General features: G+C 46.5%; 1 protein-coding gene across 7 annotated transcripts in view; it reads left to right on the top strand.

Annotated features, from left to right (window-relative positions):
• The window catches only part of NAV1 (neuron navigator 1), a 999,939-nt gene that overhangs the window by 479,105 nt on the left and 501,659 nt on the right, over window positions 1–19,175 (top strand). For 6 of the 7 annotated variants that reach the window (XM_069633622.1, XM_069633627.1, XM_069633626.1 and 3 more), the window contains exon 4: window positions 8,824–9,540. The exons of the other annotated variant lie outside the window; for it this stretch is intronic. In XM_069633622.1, coding sequence (XP_069489723.1) covers window positions 8,824–9,540 — 717 coding nt within the window. The remainder of the gene's footprint in view (window positions 1–8,823; window positions 9,541–19,175) is intronic. 7 annotated transcript variants of the gene reach the window in all.

The following is a 19,175-nucleotide window of genomic DNA, read 5'->3' as shown; positions in this document are numbered from 1 at the left end:
CCAACCTGTAGATGCTTGGTTAGCATCTTCTTTGCTTCCACAGGCTCGACTCTACGTAGCATTTCGCCTGCCTCCGTAGGAGTTCCATCCTGCTTTCCAATCAGTCCTCTTCATATACAAATCACAGAGCCAGCTGAATCATTGTCCTTCATTGCCTAGGGCATTCAGACTGTGTTCAGCATTGCCTGTCGCCAAGAGAGGTAAAGAAGGATTCTTTTGAAATCCAGTTGTGGGAGACATAAAAGTCTTTGTCATATATGCAGCCATTTTGGAATGGGAGCCCTTGTTTCCAGGAGCGGAATCCCTACCAGCTCCAAAAGGGCTGGCTCTCCTCTGAGGAGAAGGGACACATTTTTCAGATTCGTCACAACACATACTTACCAAAATGCTACCATTCCCACACAATAAGCACATCCATTTCACATACAGGCCTACATATCTTGCACAATGAAATCCATAGAATGTTTTCCCAACACAGACCAGAGCTGAGTACAACACACACCTAGTTTCCATATGCACAGACCACTTTTACTCTCTGCAGACAAAATAAAAATCAATTAATCCAAGTACTCATCGAGAACCTGTTCTCAACATTTACTAACTCTGTAAAAATGCCCTCAAACACATCTATTTCACACTAACATCTATACTCATAACTCATGTACACTGCCCCCTATATACTCTACATATCATACACACATACGCAAAAACACACAAGGCACTACTCTCAACACACACAAATTGGATCTCCCAGTGTAGCCCATACGAATCACACCAACAATGCAATCATACCTTCATCATACAGGGACTTGCTACAAACACACCGGGCACATTTCTAACCATGTCCTCCAGCCTGCAGCATAAAAACATATAACTACCTTATAGACACACACACATATACCTACTGTCAACATAACATAATTAAACCTCTTTTACATATGTAAATATTTCCAAACGTGCTTGCTCTACAAAAGGCATACATTAATCTTCGACGTATGCATCTCTGCCATACACTCAAAACAATATAAACCCAAACACTCAACTTCTATAAACAAAACACAACCTACTCTCAACATCTATGCCTTTTTTCTCTGCCTTCTTGGCATGTTAGGACCTATTTGTAATGTTCACTGTCTATGTGCTATTATGGTTTTTTCTGTCTAGATATTGGTGTGGGGGAGGGGCTACCAGAAGAGAATATTGGTAGCGTGTGTTGGTGTTTAAATGGCCTCTTTAATGTTACTCATTCCTACATTATCACAATCATCGACAATTCAAATTCTAGATGTCCCTTTATTTAATGATGTCTCTAGAGGTAGTGGGACCTATTTGTATATGACCATGCACATATTATCCATGCGTGGTATAAATCGCAGTAACATAACACAATATCTTTGAGATGTAATCAGCACAGAAAAACAAAGAGGCCCGAGAAGAAAGTGGCTGTACCCAACAATAGCCGCAAACCTGAACTAATTTGTCAGGATATGCATGAAAAAAATCAAAGACGCCACATATTGAAGCCACAGAGTGTCAGGATTCCTGCCCGCATGTGTCACTAGTCGAAGTCACATCAGATACACCGAATACATTTCTTTGTCTTCATGACTTGAAACTTACATAAAGGATGAGTGATGGATGTGGTCTGCATTGAATGCATTGAGGCCTGTGATACCGCACCAGACAAATAACTCATAGAAAGACTCAGTTCCTTTGGTGAACTTTCTGAATGGTGACCTTAGTTTAGAAATACATTGGTGATTGGAAGAAAAGGATTCTGGGGACGGATGAACAGTAGAGCAGAAATCTAAATGCTTGTCACATGCCTGGGGCCTGGACACAGGTTCCAAGTATGAGTCACAACAGGACTGACTCAACCATTCATCTATCAGAGATCAACAAATTGCATACCAATGATATTACTAGGAATCCGGAATGAAGCGCTATATAGAATACAATTATATTATCACTCTTAGGTTAAATGTATGATCACAGGAGAAGATCAAGATCACGAGATCACTAGGAGGTTCACTTTCATCTGTAAAGGCAGCAAAAGGGTACTACTGTGTTTCAACCACTTAGATTGCGAGGACTGGGACTGACTTCAAAGTCTCCCTCAGCCAGGCGGGAAAGCCACAGGAAACATCATACTGCACCCAGAGAGCCACTATAATAGCTTCTTAGAGTTTGCTAAGTATGTGCCTTCTGGTATCAATAAGTAGAAACACAATTAGCCTGTAAATGATCCAGACTACGGGTGGTGCTCAACATCTGGTTTGATGAACTCCTGTATAACGTAGCTCTCATTGTATGCTCAACAGTGAATTTCCTCTACCGGATAATCCCACCTAAACCATCTGCGGTAGGCTAGGCCTTAAGTGGCATAGATGGTTAGACCAGTAACAATGCTTTCGCTTGCAGATGGAGAAGAAAATAACTTGGATGGAAATAGGCACACAATGGAGCACAGTAGTGGATTTCCCATGTGGAAAAGTCAGAATCTATACATTAAAAATGGCAGCTCTTCATGGCACAATAAAAACACCAAAGTGATAGGTGGGACCAAATCTGATATGCATTTAGCCTTTCCTTTTCTGTAATAGCTTGGCAGGCTAGAAAAAAAACAATGGTCTGGAGGTGTTGCTAAAGTAATGCCTCTGGTTATGATTAATTCAAAAACCTTTCAGTTGTCAACCTTCTATTTGTCTTAGGCTCATCATATCATCCCTCCCAGGTTATCCTTAGCTCGTTCTCCTCTCCCACCTCTGTCTACAACTGTGGCGCCCCCCCCCCCAGGGCTCAACCTTTCTCAGTGCTCTTCATCATCTACCTTGCTCCGCTTGCACACCTAATCTCCACCTACTCCCCTTACTTCCAGTATTACGCAGATGACACCCAACTCTTCTTCAAACTTCCTTCTGGTGCGCTCCTGGCTTCCTCCATCATTCCTGACTGCCTGTCTGCCATCCAGTCCTAGTGTGCCTTCAATTACCTCTGCTTCAAAGACAGCAAGATTGAGATCCTTCCCATTACAACTCCTGCTCCCTCTTTCTTCGCCTCACTCTGGCCACCCTCTATGGGTTCTCCCCCTTCTCCTTCATCTGAAGCCAAAAACCTTGGAGTCATATTCAACTCCTCTCTTTCCTTCCTCCCTCACCTGCAGGACCTTGCCAAGAAGGCCCACTTTCAACTTCACCTCCTCAAAGGAATCCTTCCTTTCCTCTCTTTCCCCAGACACTCAATGTCTCTAGAGCTCTGGTACTTTCCAGGCTTGATTACTGCAATAGCCTCTTCCTTAATCTACCATCTTCCTCTCCACATCCCCTCCAGCTAATCCAGAATAGGGATGCAAGACTTCTCCTTGGCTTCAAGCCCAGGGGCTGCATCTCTCCAGCCCTAAAAACTCTCCAGTGGCTTCCGGTTGCTGCAAGGATCAAATCAAATTCAAATCCATCTGCATCATCCATAAGGCTGTCTGGGCCAGGGGCCAAGCTACCTACAACTGGCTCTCACCAAATACTATCCCTCCAGAGGTTTATGCTCTTCCGCCAACTCTCTGTATATCAAGCTTTTCGCTAAACAGTGAGCTGTTGGCTGATCTCTTTCCTCAGCTGCCGCCCTCCTCTCGAACAGCCATCTCCTTCCTCTTCGTCTTGAGCTGGATCTCTTCAAATTCCAGAAGCTCCTCAAGACTTTCCTCTTCACCTCCTCCTTCCCCTTTTCCCTCCTTTGCTAAACCCCACACTCGCTGTGATTGGTGACCAGGGCCTGTATGTGTCCACCAGGGTTCTCATCTCCCACCCCAATCACCTTCATACCCCCCAGCAATTGCCTTGGCACCCACTGACCTGTGCTTCCACAAGCCTGCACTTACCTATGGGCAGTTGACCACTTTTACCAAGGAATCACTGCCAGTCACGTACAGTTGCTTGCAACTTACTCCCTACTACTCCCCTCTATGTTACTCCTAGCACTTAACCCCCTCCCCATCCTTCTCTCTCTCTGCACTTGCAAGTTCTGAATGCTCACAGGGCCTAGTAGGACCGTCTCTCTCTTTCATTGTTATATTTGCATTTTATTCCCATGTTCCCTCCTTGTTGCCCTGTGGGCGCTTTGAAACACAATTTACTTGATGTATAAGTGCCTTACAAATGCACAATAAACAAATAAATAATGAGTGCAGAAAATAAAGATCCTCAAAATGTATTCCCTGGTAGAGCACAATCAACAAAACATCTCGGTAAAAGGTGTCAGATCTTGAAAGTTGAAAACTGAATTGCCTCCCACAAAATCTAGCATTATGGGAAGGCACAGAGCCCCCTGTGGTTCTGAGGGAAGTACCTATTACAAACAGAGGGCAACTCCCAGATTGGACGGGGTCTGAAAGGCACCAATCAAGGGCGGTGCCTAGTCATATATTGCGACTAGTGGTGGAAGTGTACCAAAAAAAGTGGAACTGGTACAGAGCACGGCAGGGCACGGCGTGGCACGGGGTAGGCAGGAAGGGAGCCATGCGTAAAACATTTTTTTCGCGGTTTGCAGCTATGCTGGTTGGCAGCCAATTAACTTGAAACAGATTTCACTTTGGCTGGAACTACTGTTTAATAGTATGGTATAGAAGGGTGCTTAAACTTCACAAAGAACAGTTCCGGAATTGAGAACATGGTTGCAAAAAGAACTGTAAAAACTAAAAGTAGTTGAACGCCGCTCCTGGCCGTTCCCGCTCACTTCGACCACTGCATCCTGAGAAATATATTTGAATTGCTTCAACTCTTTGACTGCGTATCCCCGACCCCCGCAGGAACATTTGATGGAGACGTGCATATATACCCCCCTCCCCCGTCAAAGAGTTAATCTTAAAATGCCCGTGAAATCACAATCAGGCACCCCTCACTTCACAGGACCAGTTGTTGCTCTGGCTGCTGTGGCAAGCAGAATGGCCTAAATAAAGACCGATTCACTCGCCTGTGCTCTGCTGCTCACGTGGCACACTGTTGCTTCCTGTTGCCAAAGAAAGAAACAAAAATAGTCAGATGCTGGGCTGCCGTTAACCTAATGTGTTCGAAACCCTTTCAAAATATGTGGAGAAACTTCTGATACTGTCTTGAGAGAATTCTATATGAAATATAAACATCGTTTGTCAAGAAGGAGGTTGAGTAGGGGATTCTCGAAAGATCCAGCAGCAAACCATTGGCAAATGAATTCAATAGAAACTTGTTTTTATTGCCTGTGGTTGATAAAAGCCATGGACAAAGCTCAGGGGCAACGCGTGTGACTTGGAAGCAAGACAATTTGGCGCAACACAGATTTGAATCCCGATCCTGCGCTTAGAAACCACTCGCTGGTATGAAGCGCGTTATGAATGAACAATAAAATAAATAAATAAAATAAACATGAATGATAAGCAGCTCCGCGACACAACCCTCTCCCTAAAGTTCAAATGCCAGAGGACATTTCCATAATAGAAACGCAGCAGAGGGAACAATGGACTTTTCTCCTGAATGCAGGCCTCTTCTGATCCTTCTTAAAATGTATGGGCGTTTGTGATATAAAATGACATTATTAGTGAAATATAGTTTCCCTTAGAAATGGCCTAATATATTCTCACGAGGTCCTTGATTGGCTCATAATATGCAACTAAAGAGGTGCTGGATGGAAGGGTTGGAATTAATCATAACCTCTGGCATTGCCATGGGCACCCCTCAAGACCCCCCTTTTCTGCCGGCCGTGCCATTACCAAAAGGGGGAGGTAAGGAACAGAAAACATGAGCTCTTCCAGGAAAGAGTGAAGAGCGGTCACAGTGGTGCCACCTATGGTTTAGTACCACTCCTGAATTTTAGGATCCAGAAACCTCACTCCAAAACAGTCGAGAATTCAGTGCCTCAGATTTGAAAGAGGGCTGAGTGGTATTTTAGCCAATGACCTCAAATGCCCAGGCAGTGTGCTAAATTAGTTATCAAGCCACAACGCAGATGCTGTGATGGATATGGAGAGATGTTGTGGGCTAAAACATGGCAAAGTGCCTTACGGGGTTACATATAGTTTTGGGGGTTGGCACTTTAATCTCTGCACACAAACCTGGGGACCACACTTCCAAGTTGACAGAGTGGAGACAATGAAAGAGCTAATGAAATATTGCAGTAATCTCCACAAGGACTGAACTATGTGTAGCCTGCTTCACAGAGGGCGGAGGGGTCCTCTCTGGTAGGGGCATTTCAAGAAACCCTGGGCGAGCAATGCTCATTATCCTGAGAGTTTGGCTCCAGAACACAGTGTCAAGCTATTTTATTTCCTGTGAAAAATAAGATGGTGACGCAGGAGGAACTTAAGCTAACACGTGTTGAAAGAAATGGTGGGAAACGCAGGCGTGTGATTTCCAGGATGAGAGGTTGAGGAAATGGTACAACGTCTTTTCATCGCGGGAGGTTTTTTTCGCAGGCTTTTTTACTGCGATTTTTTCGCCGAAAAAACTCATTGAATTTTTTTTGGGGGGGGGGTTAAAAAAATGAATGATGTAAATTGGGTGTGGGTGTACGGGAATATAAAAAAAAAATAATGGCAATGAGTTTTTTTCGAAAAAAAATCCGCGGTAAAAAACCCCGCGAAAAACATGCCGCGATGAAATGACATGGAACCGAGGAAATATTAGTAACAGGGTTGAAAGGTCATCAGGAAGTCGCAGATGACTAAATGAGGTGAGGACAAAAACAGTGCTGGTGACTAAGCAGTCTCCGTGGTGATGGGGTGAACATGTAAATGGCGCTGTACAGCTGGAGAGGGCCTGGCTGACCTCAGCTGCTTTTAGTATCGTAGTGCCTACACTCCCTGTGCAGTGCTGGCCGCCTTCTACCAAGCATCACACGTTGTTCTTCCTGGTCACACTAATTGCCTACTGTTATTGCACACGAGCAACAGTGTTCTCTGTCCATTGCCCACGCCTCTTACCACGGCCCAAATTCAGAAACAACTGCTCTGAGTATATGTATGCCTTATGATGACCTTTAAGCTTTAACCAGCAGGACTGCACAAAAAGGCGTGCACGCGGTTCCGTGGCAGAAAATCAAACTGCACACATATGCCTGTAGCCACGTTAAAACAGGTCCAGAAAAGCACCAGTTGGCACACGCATCCACCTGCACGCGGAACACACAACACAATAGTGACACAGAAACGTACATACAAAGTCACACGCACACCTGGAACACCGCCCCTCTCTCTCCAAATCTCACACCCATGTCGTTCTTATCATTGTGGCCACGCCCTCGTCAGCCAGCCAATCTTCTTCTCCCAACCTCCTGGCCTCCCTTCGGTTTCTTAGCTCCGCTTGCACACTCGATCTCCCTTGAATCCGTCTCTTTCACTCTCTCCATCGCGCGCACACATGCAGGCATCGCATGTATTCTCTCTCCTGTCCTTGTTATCTCTCTCTCTCACTCACACACACACTCACACACACACACACACGCGCGCCGCCTCCATGTACAAAGGCGCTATACTTCCTCCTCCACGACACGTTTATACCCCAGGCGCCCGTCTCGCTTCACCTCTCTCTGTGTCTTAACACGCCCCCTACAGGCGCACACACATACTCACGCACACACTCAAACATCACTCTTCCCTGCCATCCCCCATTTCTGTTTGGGGCATTTTCTGCACACACGCCTTCTCAATATTCCCACCGTGTCCTTCACGCCCTCTTCTCGTGCACGCACATCCGCCCATTCACGCACAGGGTGTCTCTTTTTTGCACCCCCGTTTTCTCTCCGCTTTGAACGCGCTGCCTGACCTACATGGGGTGTTTTCTCTCGCACCTTTTCCCCCGCCTCTCCCTTCACACACAGGTCTCTCGATATCCCACGTATCCGCAGACCCTTCTCTCTGCCCTCCCCCTCGTTCCCTCGCTCACACGCGCGTCTTCCGCTTTACACTCCTTTCCGCATTCACGCTCTTCACACACACACTCGCACATCTCTCCCTGCACACGCACACAGTACCCCTCTCACCCCCTCACTCATTCGCCCCCTCTTTCCCTGCACACACACACACACACACAGTGCCCCTCCCACCCCTTACTCATTCACCCCCGCTCTCTCCCACACACACGCGCGCCCACACCTCCCTACACACAACACACACACCTCCCCCTGCTCTTAGAATAGAATCGCCTTTTTCCTCCCCTTCCTCTCTCTGGAAGTGGAGCATCTTGGAGGCAGGCAGAGGGAAGGGGGCGGTCCCTGCAGCCTCGGTGCTCATCAGTCGGGCAGGATGGCAAGGGCAGGGGCTGGTCCTGCTGCAGCGAGCCCTCCACAGCCCGGGCTGCAGCCAGCCCTCCGTGCACAGCTGCAGTAGCTCAACCATCGCACAGCCCACAACCTCCCGGGCAGAGCCAGGGCAGGCCCCCCCCCCTATTCTCAGCTGCCAGCGCACACCACCCATCCCGCCCCCCGCCCCTGATGCACCACCACCACGAGTCCCTGTGCACACCCGCGGTAGCGGCAGCCAACCTCCCGTGCACATCCACAGGGTCTTCGGCCCCCGTGCACAGCTGCGGTAGCTGCCGCCCCATCGTTTAGAGCGGCAGTAACTGCAGCCCGAATCGGCCCCTCCTCCCTCCTGCAGTACTGCAGCCACTGCACAGCCCACCCACCCCCCTTTGCTTAGTCCGGCAGGGCTTGTGTTTGTCATTTTGGTTTGGCACCCATTTTTATTATTTTATTTTGTGTTTTCCCCCTCTTCTCTTCTCCCTCCTCCACCTGTTCTGCTGTCTCTTCTCTATTTCTCTTTCCACGCCTCGGATGCTGGGATTTTAAATGGTTCCGAAGAGAAAGGGATGCTTGGGTCCAACCTCAAGGGCAGCCACCATGCGGTGGACCTCGGCGGCGAGGATGGCACTGAGGATCTGAGCAGCTTCCAGAAGACCACGGCAGAGGCAAAAACCATGATGCAGAAGCGGGTCAAGCCGCCCGGTGTCCAGCGGGCGGGCGAGCTGCGGGTCTTCAAGTCAGGCAGCGTGGACACTAAGTTGCCCCCCAGCTCCAACCTGCGCAAGCAGAAATCCCTCACCAACCTATCCTTTATGACCGACGCGGAGAAGAAAATGCAGCTCTACGAACCCAAGTGGTGCGACGATATGTCCAAGGCGGCCCAGGGATATGGCCGGGGGGCACCTAAGCCGCGAGAAGCCCCAACTATCTCGAAAACCCTCTCCAAGTCTGAGCACTCACTCTTCCAGAGCAAGCTTGCCCCGGGTCTAGGCAAGCCCCCACTGGCACCGTCCACGTCCAACATTGGTAAGCCCAGTCGGATTCCTAGGGGACCCTACGCTGAGGTGAAACCACTCACCAAGACGCCCGACACGTGCGTCGCCGACGACGTCAAGTCGGATGATGAGATCATGTCCAGTAAAGCCAAGGCCCAACAGAACCAGAACCTGGCCTCCGGAAAGGGGCAGGATGACAAGGCCTTCCTCAAGGTGGACCCCGAGCTCGTGGTGACGGTCCTGGGGGATTTGGAGCAACTCCTCTTCAGCCAGATGTTGGGTGAGTCTTTCCTGGTGATTTGCATTGATTATGTCTGTGACCTTAACCATAGAGAGAGCAGAGTGTTAGTAAGATGTCCGCATGGGTTCAATGCCAGTTTGTCGGTCACATTACTGCTACTCTGGCAGGTTGCTTTGGCATTGTGTTTATGCGTCAATGGGTCAATGAACTCTTCGTTCCCATAGCAGCGGAGATTGCCTGGTTGTCCATGTTCTGCAGAGTGGGGGACAAGGATGAAAGATGATGGTAACCCAACCCTAGCCGTGCATGTCATTTCACCCACAGACAAGCATCCCTGCACATGGAATAGGCATATGTCACCCTGCCTAACCCCATCCATCACTGTGTCTGGGTTACATAGACCCCTACGTCAATGAGACTGCATTTCCCCTTTTGAGTGGTGAGTCCGGCATTGTTGGAACTCCTTTCAATCAAGATGCATCTTTTCAAGGCTGCTGTCAGGCTATTGCACCACACATGCAATGAGCTTTTCATGGGAGGATGTGTTGTTAAGCTAAATCATGCTTTGCCATTAGTGTGTGTAGGGCACCGGTTCTTCCAGGAATCTGTTTTAGAAGACTATACTTATTTTCTGGAGTTTCCCATCGCATGATAGTAGAATAAATTAAGGGTTGAATCCCAAATTCCCTTGAGTCCATTGGAAGGTTCATCCAGGATTTGGTTAATGTTTAATGTTAATGTTGCGTTAATGCTTACTGGAAAGATCCTTAATCGGAGGTCCTGTTGAACGCCACCACTATCTTTGTTGCCTTTTTGGCATTAAACGCTAGGGCGATCACTCTATTTTCCATTTATCGAAAGACAAAGCCAGCCGATTGATTGATAAATTCAGATACCGTCTGTCGAATACATTAGACATTGCATTTTTGGCATTGGAGATTATTTGTTCGCCTGGGAGATCAGCAACCCCTTCTCCTACTGCATTTGGTTTGGACTTTGGGGGGTCACAACATTGTTTTATTCTGCGAGTCTAAATGTCTAAATGTTGCATTGGTGGATTAAAACATTCTTTGCAGGGGTGGGTGTGTTGGGCGATAGTCATTCTCTTGCATGATGTTTTTTCTTCTTCCAATGGGATCTGATCTGTTGATTGTGTTGGGGCATATGGGGTAATTAGTTACACACTGTTCTTTCTATTTGCAATTCGTGTCTTGCTCTTAGAACCAGGACCCCTTTGGAGGAGAAGATTATTTAATATATATATATTATTACATAAGCAATGGTCCCCTGTGATTGGTGATAAGACTTCAGAAGATGTACATCTGATCTGATGGTGTCCCTCTGGAAGGACACTCGCTGGTGATCTGCTCTCCTTGCTCCTAGTCTATTCGTTGGTTGATATGGGAGCGGCAGTGCCTGCCAGCAACATGTTCCACTATTTAGACCTTTTGCAAGGCATCCAACTTGTGCAGACACATTTGCACTCACACCTGAAACATTAATTTGCTTCAGGTTTATGCAAGGTGATGTCATGAAAACAAGTTTCATGGGTCGACATTGTAGCTACAGCATAATAATGAAAGGATTATTAACCCCAGTGGCAGTTGGGACAGAGATCCCGCCAGCAGGTACATCAACCCACTGAGCTCTAATGCTATCCCGTAGGTCTCCATCGATGTGCGTGCACCAGAAACAGAACTGGTTGTCTTGTTCCTTAGCAACTATAGAGAGAGGAGTTTGGGCTATGGCTGGTCCCAACACCGGGTAAATCAGTGGGCGTAATCACAGCCTCAGATCAGCCGGATCATGCTCAGGCGAGGCCTCTATTCCCCACCTTACATCACCTGCCAACATGCAGTTAATATACTGCCGGGAAGATAGCTCAGTGGGTTGAGCGCTCACCTCTGTGATGTGTGTGTGATCTGCACGTCGCAGTGTCGAATCCCAGCAAGGCCAACTCAGCCTATGGGTGGTGACATTGTATGTATATATTTTCTCTGTAAAACTCTTTGGCGAAAAAGCTATATAAATAACACATCAATAACACCCCCCCCCCGCACTTTTCCCACACCCCCCTTCCCATGCACTTGCGTGATCTGAACGACACATGGCCTAGTAGGATCGTTGTCTTTCTTCCCTCTGTCCCTCCCCACCCCACTTTTTGCGTCGTCGCGCCTTGAAACACTTGTGTATAGGCGCGTTATAAATGCCAGATCATATCATATCATATTAATTGATAGGCAAGACCTATCATATAGAAACCGGTAGATGAGTTCCTTTGTGAGACATTGTGTAGGCCTTGGTACAGGTGGCCTCTGTTTCTATGGTTACTGTTATAACACAATACTTCCAGTGAAATTGATCTGTGCTTCATTGTGATTTCCTTTGATTGATGCAGGCAACAATAAGTACGTTTTTTGATTCCCAATCTGTGCTGCACAGATGGTCCCTGATTTGTTTGATAAAAAATGTGCCCCATTAATTTTGATATTTGGGAGACAGTGTCTGAGCCTGAGCCATATCGTAAGGATTTACAAAAAGGACATGTTTTGTTATTTTGTCAAACTGGATTCTTAGTTGCTTCTGACAACATTTTTGTAACGCACTTGTTCGAAAGTCCCTTCTTTTCTCCTTTCCTTTTTTCATTTTGTGTTAGCTTTTAATGTGGAAACCTCCTTTCCCCTACACATCCTTTATCTCCATATAGTTTTCACATCCTACCTCCTACTGCACCCCCTCTCCTCTCCATTGCCACCCTATTCACCTCAAGCCCTAAGTCTGACCCTAAACTTTTCCCTCACACCCTGTCCTGCCTTCTAAGTAGGTTTTCTTTTGTATGTACCACACCTTACTCTTTGGCTCTCCCCAGGTCTGCAACCTTAGGTTCCCTAGGTGATTTGGACTACAACTCCCATCAGCCCTAGCCTGCATGGTCAGTGGTGAGGAATCATGGGAGACACAGTCCAAAACATCTGACAAGCCCCAGGTTGCAGACCACAAAACCTTCCACTGTATACTTTATTTTTATTATTCTTTTAATCACCCTGGTGATTTGTGTCTATGATCATTTGCCTTGATGATAATTGGTCATACTGATACATGTATAAGGGAATTTTTGGTCAATTCGCCATAGGTGTCACAGCATTATAAATTAAGAACAGGGGATATTAGCTGCAGTGTGTAAAAATAATGATGCAGCATAATTGAGTAAAGGTCGTGCGTGTTTGAAAGAAAGAATGAGGGAAGAAAAGAGTGCAGGGAGAAGGATTCATTATTTTGTAATAGAAGACCAAACAAATGTGAAAATTATGGTGCACTTGAGGAAAAAAGAGAAGGGAGTGTACAAATGTGAGGAACCATAAGCATCAGAGTGTAGCCCCAGGAGCCTCACCAGATTTGTTGTAAGACCCTGTACACCTTCAGGGAGCGCGCAGAGCAGAAGGTGCAATGTGTTCCAGCATATCCACTGTATGGCATATCGATGCATATTTGAGTATAGCCAGCACGTTCACACTTAGTTGAATATCGGAGTATAGTTACTGCATTGTATTTGAATATCGGAGTATAGTTACTGCATTGTATTTAGGTGCGTATTTGAGTAGAGCCAGCGTGATCAGACCTAATTAAATATCTGAGTATAGCCACAGTATTGTATTTAGGTGCATATTTGAGTATAGCCACTGTGTTAACACTTAGCTACATTTTTGAGTATAGCCGGTGTATTCAGTGGTCGAAGTGTATGAAAAGAAGTAGTGTAGCTATGTTCCCTGCTGGCCTGCCCCTGCTCCCCACAAACCCCATTGCCACAACCCCTCCCACATACAATACAACCCTCCAAACACTTGCACCTGATGTTTAAGGGAACGTTCAGTGCAGTAGACTGAAAGTGAAAGTTTCAAATTCTTCCTACACTTTTATTTTAAAAGAAAACCATTCAGGAACAGTTTCTTTTTAAAATAAAAGTATAGGAGCTGTGCAAGGTAATTAAAAAAATTATAGGAGCACTGCTCCCGACCGCTCCCGCTCACTTCGACTACTGGCTGTATTGAATTTAGGTGCATATTTGATTATAGCCATTGTGTTTAAGCTTAGCTGCATTTCTGAGTATAGCTGTTGTATGGCATTTAGGTGCATACTTGAATATAGCCAGCACATTCAAACAAAGGGACAAAGTGACATAGCTCACCCAGGGAGGGGAGAGAGGTGGGTGTGTGTGTGAGAGATGGAGAGAGGGAGTCAAAGGCGAGAAGGAGAGAGAGGGACAGAAAGAGTAAATAGAAAGAGTGAAAGAATGAAAGAGAAATAGAAAGAGAGAGGGAGAGAAAGGGAAGGGAGAGTCATACATGGAAAGAAAACGTTTGAGCAAGAAGAAGAAGAGAGACAAAAGACAGAAGCACACTCGGAGAGAGAGAAAGAGAGAGAGAGACGAAGAGAGAGAGAGGAAGAGAGAGAGAGAGAGAGAGAGAGAGGGAGAGAGAGAGACGAAGAGAGAGAGGAAGAGAGAGAGAGAGAGGAAGAGAGGTGTGTGTGAGGAGGAGAGAGAGCAAGAGAAATAAATAACGAGAGAAATGTGAGAAGAAAGAAAGAAAGAAAGAAAGAAAGAAAGAAAGAAAGAAAGAAAGAAAGAAAGAAAGAAAGAAAGAAAGAAAACCCAGAGAGAAAGAAAGCCCAGAGAGAAAAAATATAAAGATAGATAATGGGGGAGAGGGAGAGTGCGAGTCTTGCAATACGAAATGGGGAGCTGCTGCTGGTGAGAGTGGGGTTTAGGCAGTGAGAAAGAGAGCAGGAGCTGCCGTGAAGAAGCAGCGGATACCGGGAGATGGGGTAGCGGGCACAAATAGTGAAAGGGGGTTAGGTTTAGCGGGCAAGGTGTGGAGGGAGCAGAGCAGACACTGCCGAAGCAGCCAGAGAACAGGTACTGGGAAGAGGTGGGAGGGAGTGGCTGAGGAGAGGGTGGGTGGCGTAGGAGGGGGGGCGGCAATGAGAGAGCCGTGCCCAGTGGGACAGTTAGATGGGTGTGTATGGAAAGAAGCACACAGAGGGTAAGATGGGGCCACAGAGCGAGGGGAAGAAACACACATGTCGAGATCTCGCGAGGAGAGCAGTGACTGCGCGGAGAGCGAGATAGGATCGGGGCGCGCAGGAACCGCTGTCCACAGAGAGGTGTAGAAAGGGAGAAACCCCGCCCCCGGCCTCCGCCCCACGTGGAGATGTATTTCCGTGCCTTGAACACGCTCCCGTCGGAAAGACAAGCCTTCCCTTTCTGATGTGAGCCAGACCCGACGCTCTGAAACACACAACGATTCCGCGGAGACAGGCGCACGTTTCCGCCCTGCACCAGGGCTGCAGAGCCAGAAACCCTGGAGCCTAATCCCATTTCCATGATTTGCCGATGCAGCAGTGCGCAGGACAGGCACTGTGCCCAGGCTTTGTGCTCTGAGGAGAAGGTACACCTGAATGGCGCATGCCTGCCAGGATCCGCTACTTCCTGAGGGCGCCACATGGCGATACATCCTTGGCACGCAGTTTCATTGTGCCATTGCACACACGGTGGCACTAGAGTCTGATCGCAATGGACGGCCCACCATACCCTTGGCACGGGCGGGCGATGGCATCAAGTTGGGTGGTATACACCTGGGAACGGCCTATTTCAGGCGTCTGGAACTTGCGGCTGTCCTGATGTTTTGGTCTACAACCAGGGCTCAAGCCGAGGGTACACGTGGGTGCCCTCGCGTGTTTCATGTGTGTGCTATGAATGTTTGCAAGCTCTGGCTGTGGTGTGTTTATATGTGTTGGCATATAGTTTTGAAGTAGGCGTTTATGGTTTTGACATATGTACACGTAGTTGAAGTGTGTGTTTGTGTGTGCTAGTTTGCATTCATGTGGACAACTGCATACATGGAACTAGATCTGTAAGAACTAGGATATATATAACCCACTAACCGTATGCCCAAATCTCTACTTACCTATCTCACCAAAACATCTACACAACCATCTTCTCTCTCAGCCACCACACCGCAACAAAAAAAAACACATAAACCGCACCAACAGCACATGAGGGCTCACATCCATCCGATATTCACACCGAAGCTCAGCGCACGTGAGAACCGAACTGAAGCCGCCAACAGCACACCACTTCTCTCACTTTCCTACTTCACCTGACTAATCAAACCCACCTTCTTGTTTGCAGACCCGCCTGAGCGCTGGGTACCAATTCCATTGGGGACAGTGCGCTATATAAATACCTTTAAAATTAAAATGCTTCTAAATTTGAATCGAGTGTGCATGTGGGTGGAAACGTGGTAAGTGCTGAAGGCTTGGTTAGTCAATCATTGCCTGTCTGTGCGTGTGCTTGTCTATTAATATTATCGTGCCTGTATGTTAAATTGTATGTGATTGTTAGTTTGTCTATTTGTGCTATGTGAGAGGGTGGTGGTGTGTTTAATGTATAGTGGCATTGTATGTGCAACTTACTGCAAAGTCATGTTAGACAAGGGGGCAGGGTAAGCTACTGGGAGGGAGCAGTGGAGGAGGCAATGTGCAACACCAGCGGTGTAGATGAGTACAGACCTGCTTTCTGTATGTAGTTTCTTTCTACATGAGTAGTAGTGACGGCATGTGGTGCTTGTGTCACCTGGAGGGAGTCCAAGCTGTAGGTTGTCTACTCACCAGGTCTGCCCGCACAGTAGTAGAGGATGGGTTAAAAAAAGGATTGCTGCAGGGCAGTGTGTTACAAGCAAGTGGAAGAGGTGTAGTAATTTGGATGGGATCAGTGTGTTTTTGCCGGTGTCTTTCCCACGCAGTGTGTGAGAGACTAGTCGAAGTGTGGAGTATAAGGCGGGAAAGTAGCAGGTTACTGAAGGGAGCAAGCCACCCAGAAGCCAAATATAACAAGACACTGCAAGGCTTGGAAATGCATGATGAGGCATAAATGATGGGTGTGTTTGACCAAAATGTTTTTATCACTGCAAATTGACCGTAATTTGTCTGTTTGGGGCCCAATTTAAATGCATTTTTTTTTGTCCGCCACCTGCAATTTTAAGGAAGCAGAGGACACCCCTGCACCCACAAAATTGCACAATATCAAACATGAGGAGCGGGGACACCCCCGCAAACCCCTGCTCTCCAGGGTTGGGATTTTGCAATATATGCCACCAAATTGCCCAAAGGCCAAATCATCCATGCAAAATTCGACCAAATTGGGCATTAGGTCAATTGTTTTAGGTCAAATAGGCTAATACTGCATAAAAGGCATAACAAAGTATGACAAGGCATAACAGTGCAGGAAGTGGCCTTGTCCTCCCTCTCTTACCACTAGACTTGTCACACAGTGCCATTTTTCACTTTCTCACTTTGCGATTGTCAAATTCCCACGCTGTACTCCTCTTCACGTTATATATATAGATGTAGCAATAATAATACTAAAGAGTAAGAATTCACATAATGAAATACATGGCAACCTACAACACCAGTATAAAAGCCTGTAAATAATGTTCTTGTTACAGGCTATTTGTGACATCACTACTGATCTGTAATGCAAAATAACATCAATGCTGCTCTTTATTCATTTACTAAGCTTCAGATGTGACATCTAAATGATTGCCCCTAAGCCAACACCGAGCACTGCAGCACTTAAGTAAAGCCGTAAGACACTCTTGTTAAATCTCTTTCTGTGAGACTTTACGGTATCTGCAGAAATGATCGAATACGAAAATACCTAATGAGAAATTACTGACTTTTTTATGTTAAATTCATTACGTATTTTTGTTCATTTGTATTAAAAATAGATGTGGGTGGGGTAAGGGGATGGGTTAAGGTAAGGGGGCAGATAGGGGGTCTCCCCCACATTTAAAAAAAAACCAATTAGATCAAAAAAATAGTAATTTCTCAGTAGGTCATTTTCTACAATCATTTCACAGTAATCCACGCTTTACAGCCATGAAATGATCATGATAGTGTGTTCATTGTGTGCACTGTTGGATTGTTATACACAATTGCAAGAATCTGCATGTGCCTGCTTAGTTTAAAGCTCAATGCAAAAACTTTTTTCAGGTACATATCATTAAGCAACTGGCCTTCCATCTGAAGAAGAACAAATCTTCTGTTGTGAATGAAAAGGATTTTGCAAGTGACTTTGGAGTTCTATGACCTTATAAAGGAACCCCTCTGTGTTTTGCAATCCCCTTATAATTATGGCGCTAATATATCACATTTTATGTAACTCCTCATGTCAGATTGCTTGCGCCAGACATCTCTTAGGCTCTTAGTAAGATAGCTTATCAAAAGTTCCTCTGTATTTTAAAGTATTTGTTAAAGTGATAATATATTTATTTAATTGATTCTTATAGCGCGCCTAATACCGTACCTGCGTTCGGTTTCTCAGCGCGGATCCGGGATTCAAAACTCTGTGTGGACTTGCTTCCAAGACCAGCACGTTGCCCCTGTGCTATCCTCCGTTCTAAGTTCTTAGTAAAACATAGCACACATCTTCTGAGCATGTGCCAGCGTGGATGGGTGTTCTTGAGATCTGGACACTGCAATGTAGGGGGCTTCTTAGAGAGGGGACCAGGAGCGGTTGTTACCCTCTCTTGAAAGTCATTATTTCCTGGTCAGTATTCGGCTTCCTCACGCCCCGGGCACGCACCCTGTGCCACCGTAGTGGTGGCAGGGGCGTGGGGGCAGTGTTCCAGCCCTCGCCACCCGCCCACAGTGCATGATGCTGGATCTCTATGAGCATAGCTGCCACATTCTGGAAGGCACTGAAAGGACAGTGCGTCGCAGAGCAGATAGCTAGTTTGTGAGTCGCAGCTCTATCGCGCGCTGTTAAGGGTCCATATGTGTGGAATAAATTGCTACTGTAACTCAAACTAGAAACTACCCACCCCAAACTTATGTAAGGAGCAAACAGCTCCTCTGTTCCCTGAAGCCCTCCTACTCATCTTTATTTTGTATGGTGACATTGCTCAGCAATGGCTTTCGTCATCGTTTTTTATGGGTTATTTGGACTAAACAAATCTGTTTGCTTTTAAAGAAACCACGTCTGCCCTTTGTTCCACAGTTAACGCCCTTTTTGTGTCCTCCCAACTCTCTAGTTCCCATCATGTGCTCAGAAGCGACTGTGTTTGCATGGAGTGTTTAACAAGGTTTCACCTAAATATCACACGTGAGCTGTCATAATACAATTATAGTATGTTCTTATGCATGATTTGCTGCCACAGTTTTGCCATTTTGTAGACATGTAAATATCGGCCGTTTCTATTGGCCAGTCTACTTGTACTCATTCAACCTCGCAAAGATGATTGGTCGAGGTGGCTCTGCACGTCATGAAACCTGCGACCTGCCAGGGGCGGTCTACGATGTCAACAGTGAGAGACGATCTGGAAATGGAGCAAGGCATGTCCTTCCACACTAAGCAGAGACTAAGGAGAGACAGAGAGCAGTTTAACGTGAGTCTTGCTACGTAAAGAGCAGTACATGGTAAAAGTGCAAAGGTAACTCAGTCTAAGGTGTCTTGTTTTCTATTTATCTCAGTGTCAGCGATAGGGGAGGGTTCGGTCGCCCCTCTAAAGCTCCTTCTAGATAATTTTGACCCCCTGCCAGGACAAAGTAGTGAAGTGGTATTGACTGGTGCCACCTGAGAAGCACTTAGTCCCCTCTGCGCCCATACTTGCTTC

The sequence above is a fragment of the Ambystoma mexicanum genome, chromosome 13 (genome assembly GCF_040938575.1).
Source record: "Ambystoma mexicanum isolate Mex_15411 chromosome 13, UKY_AmexF1_1, whole genome shotgun sequence".
In the NCBI taxonomy this organism is placed as follows: Eukaryota; Metazoa; Chordata; class Amphibia; order Caudata; family Ambystomatidae; genus Ambystoma; species Ambystoma mexicanum.
This window is presented reverse-complemented; position numbering and strand designations above follow the sequence as displayed.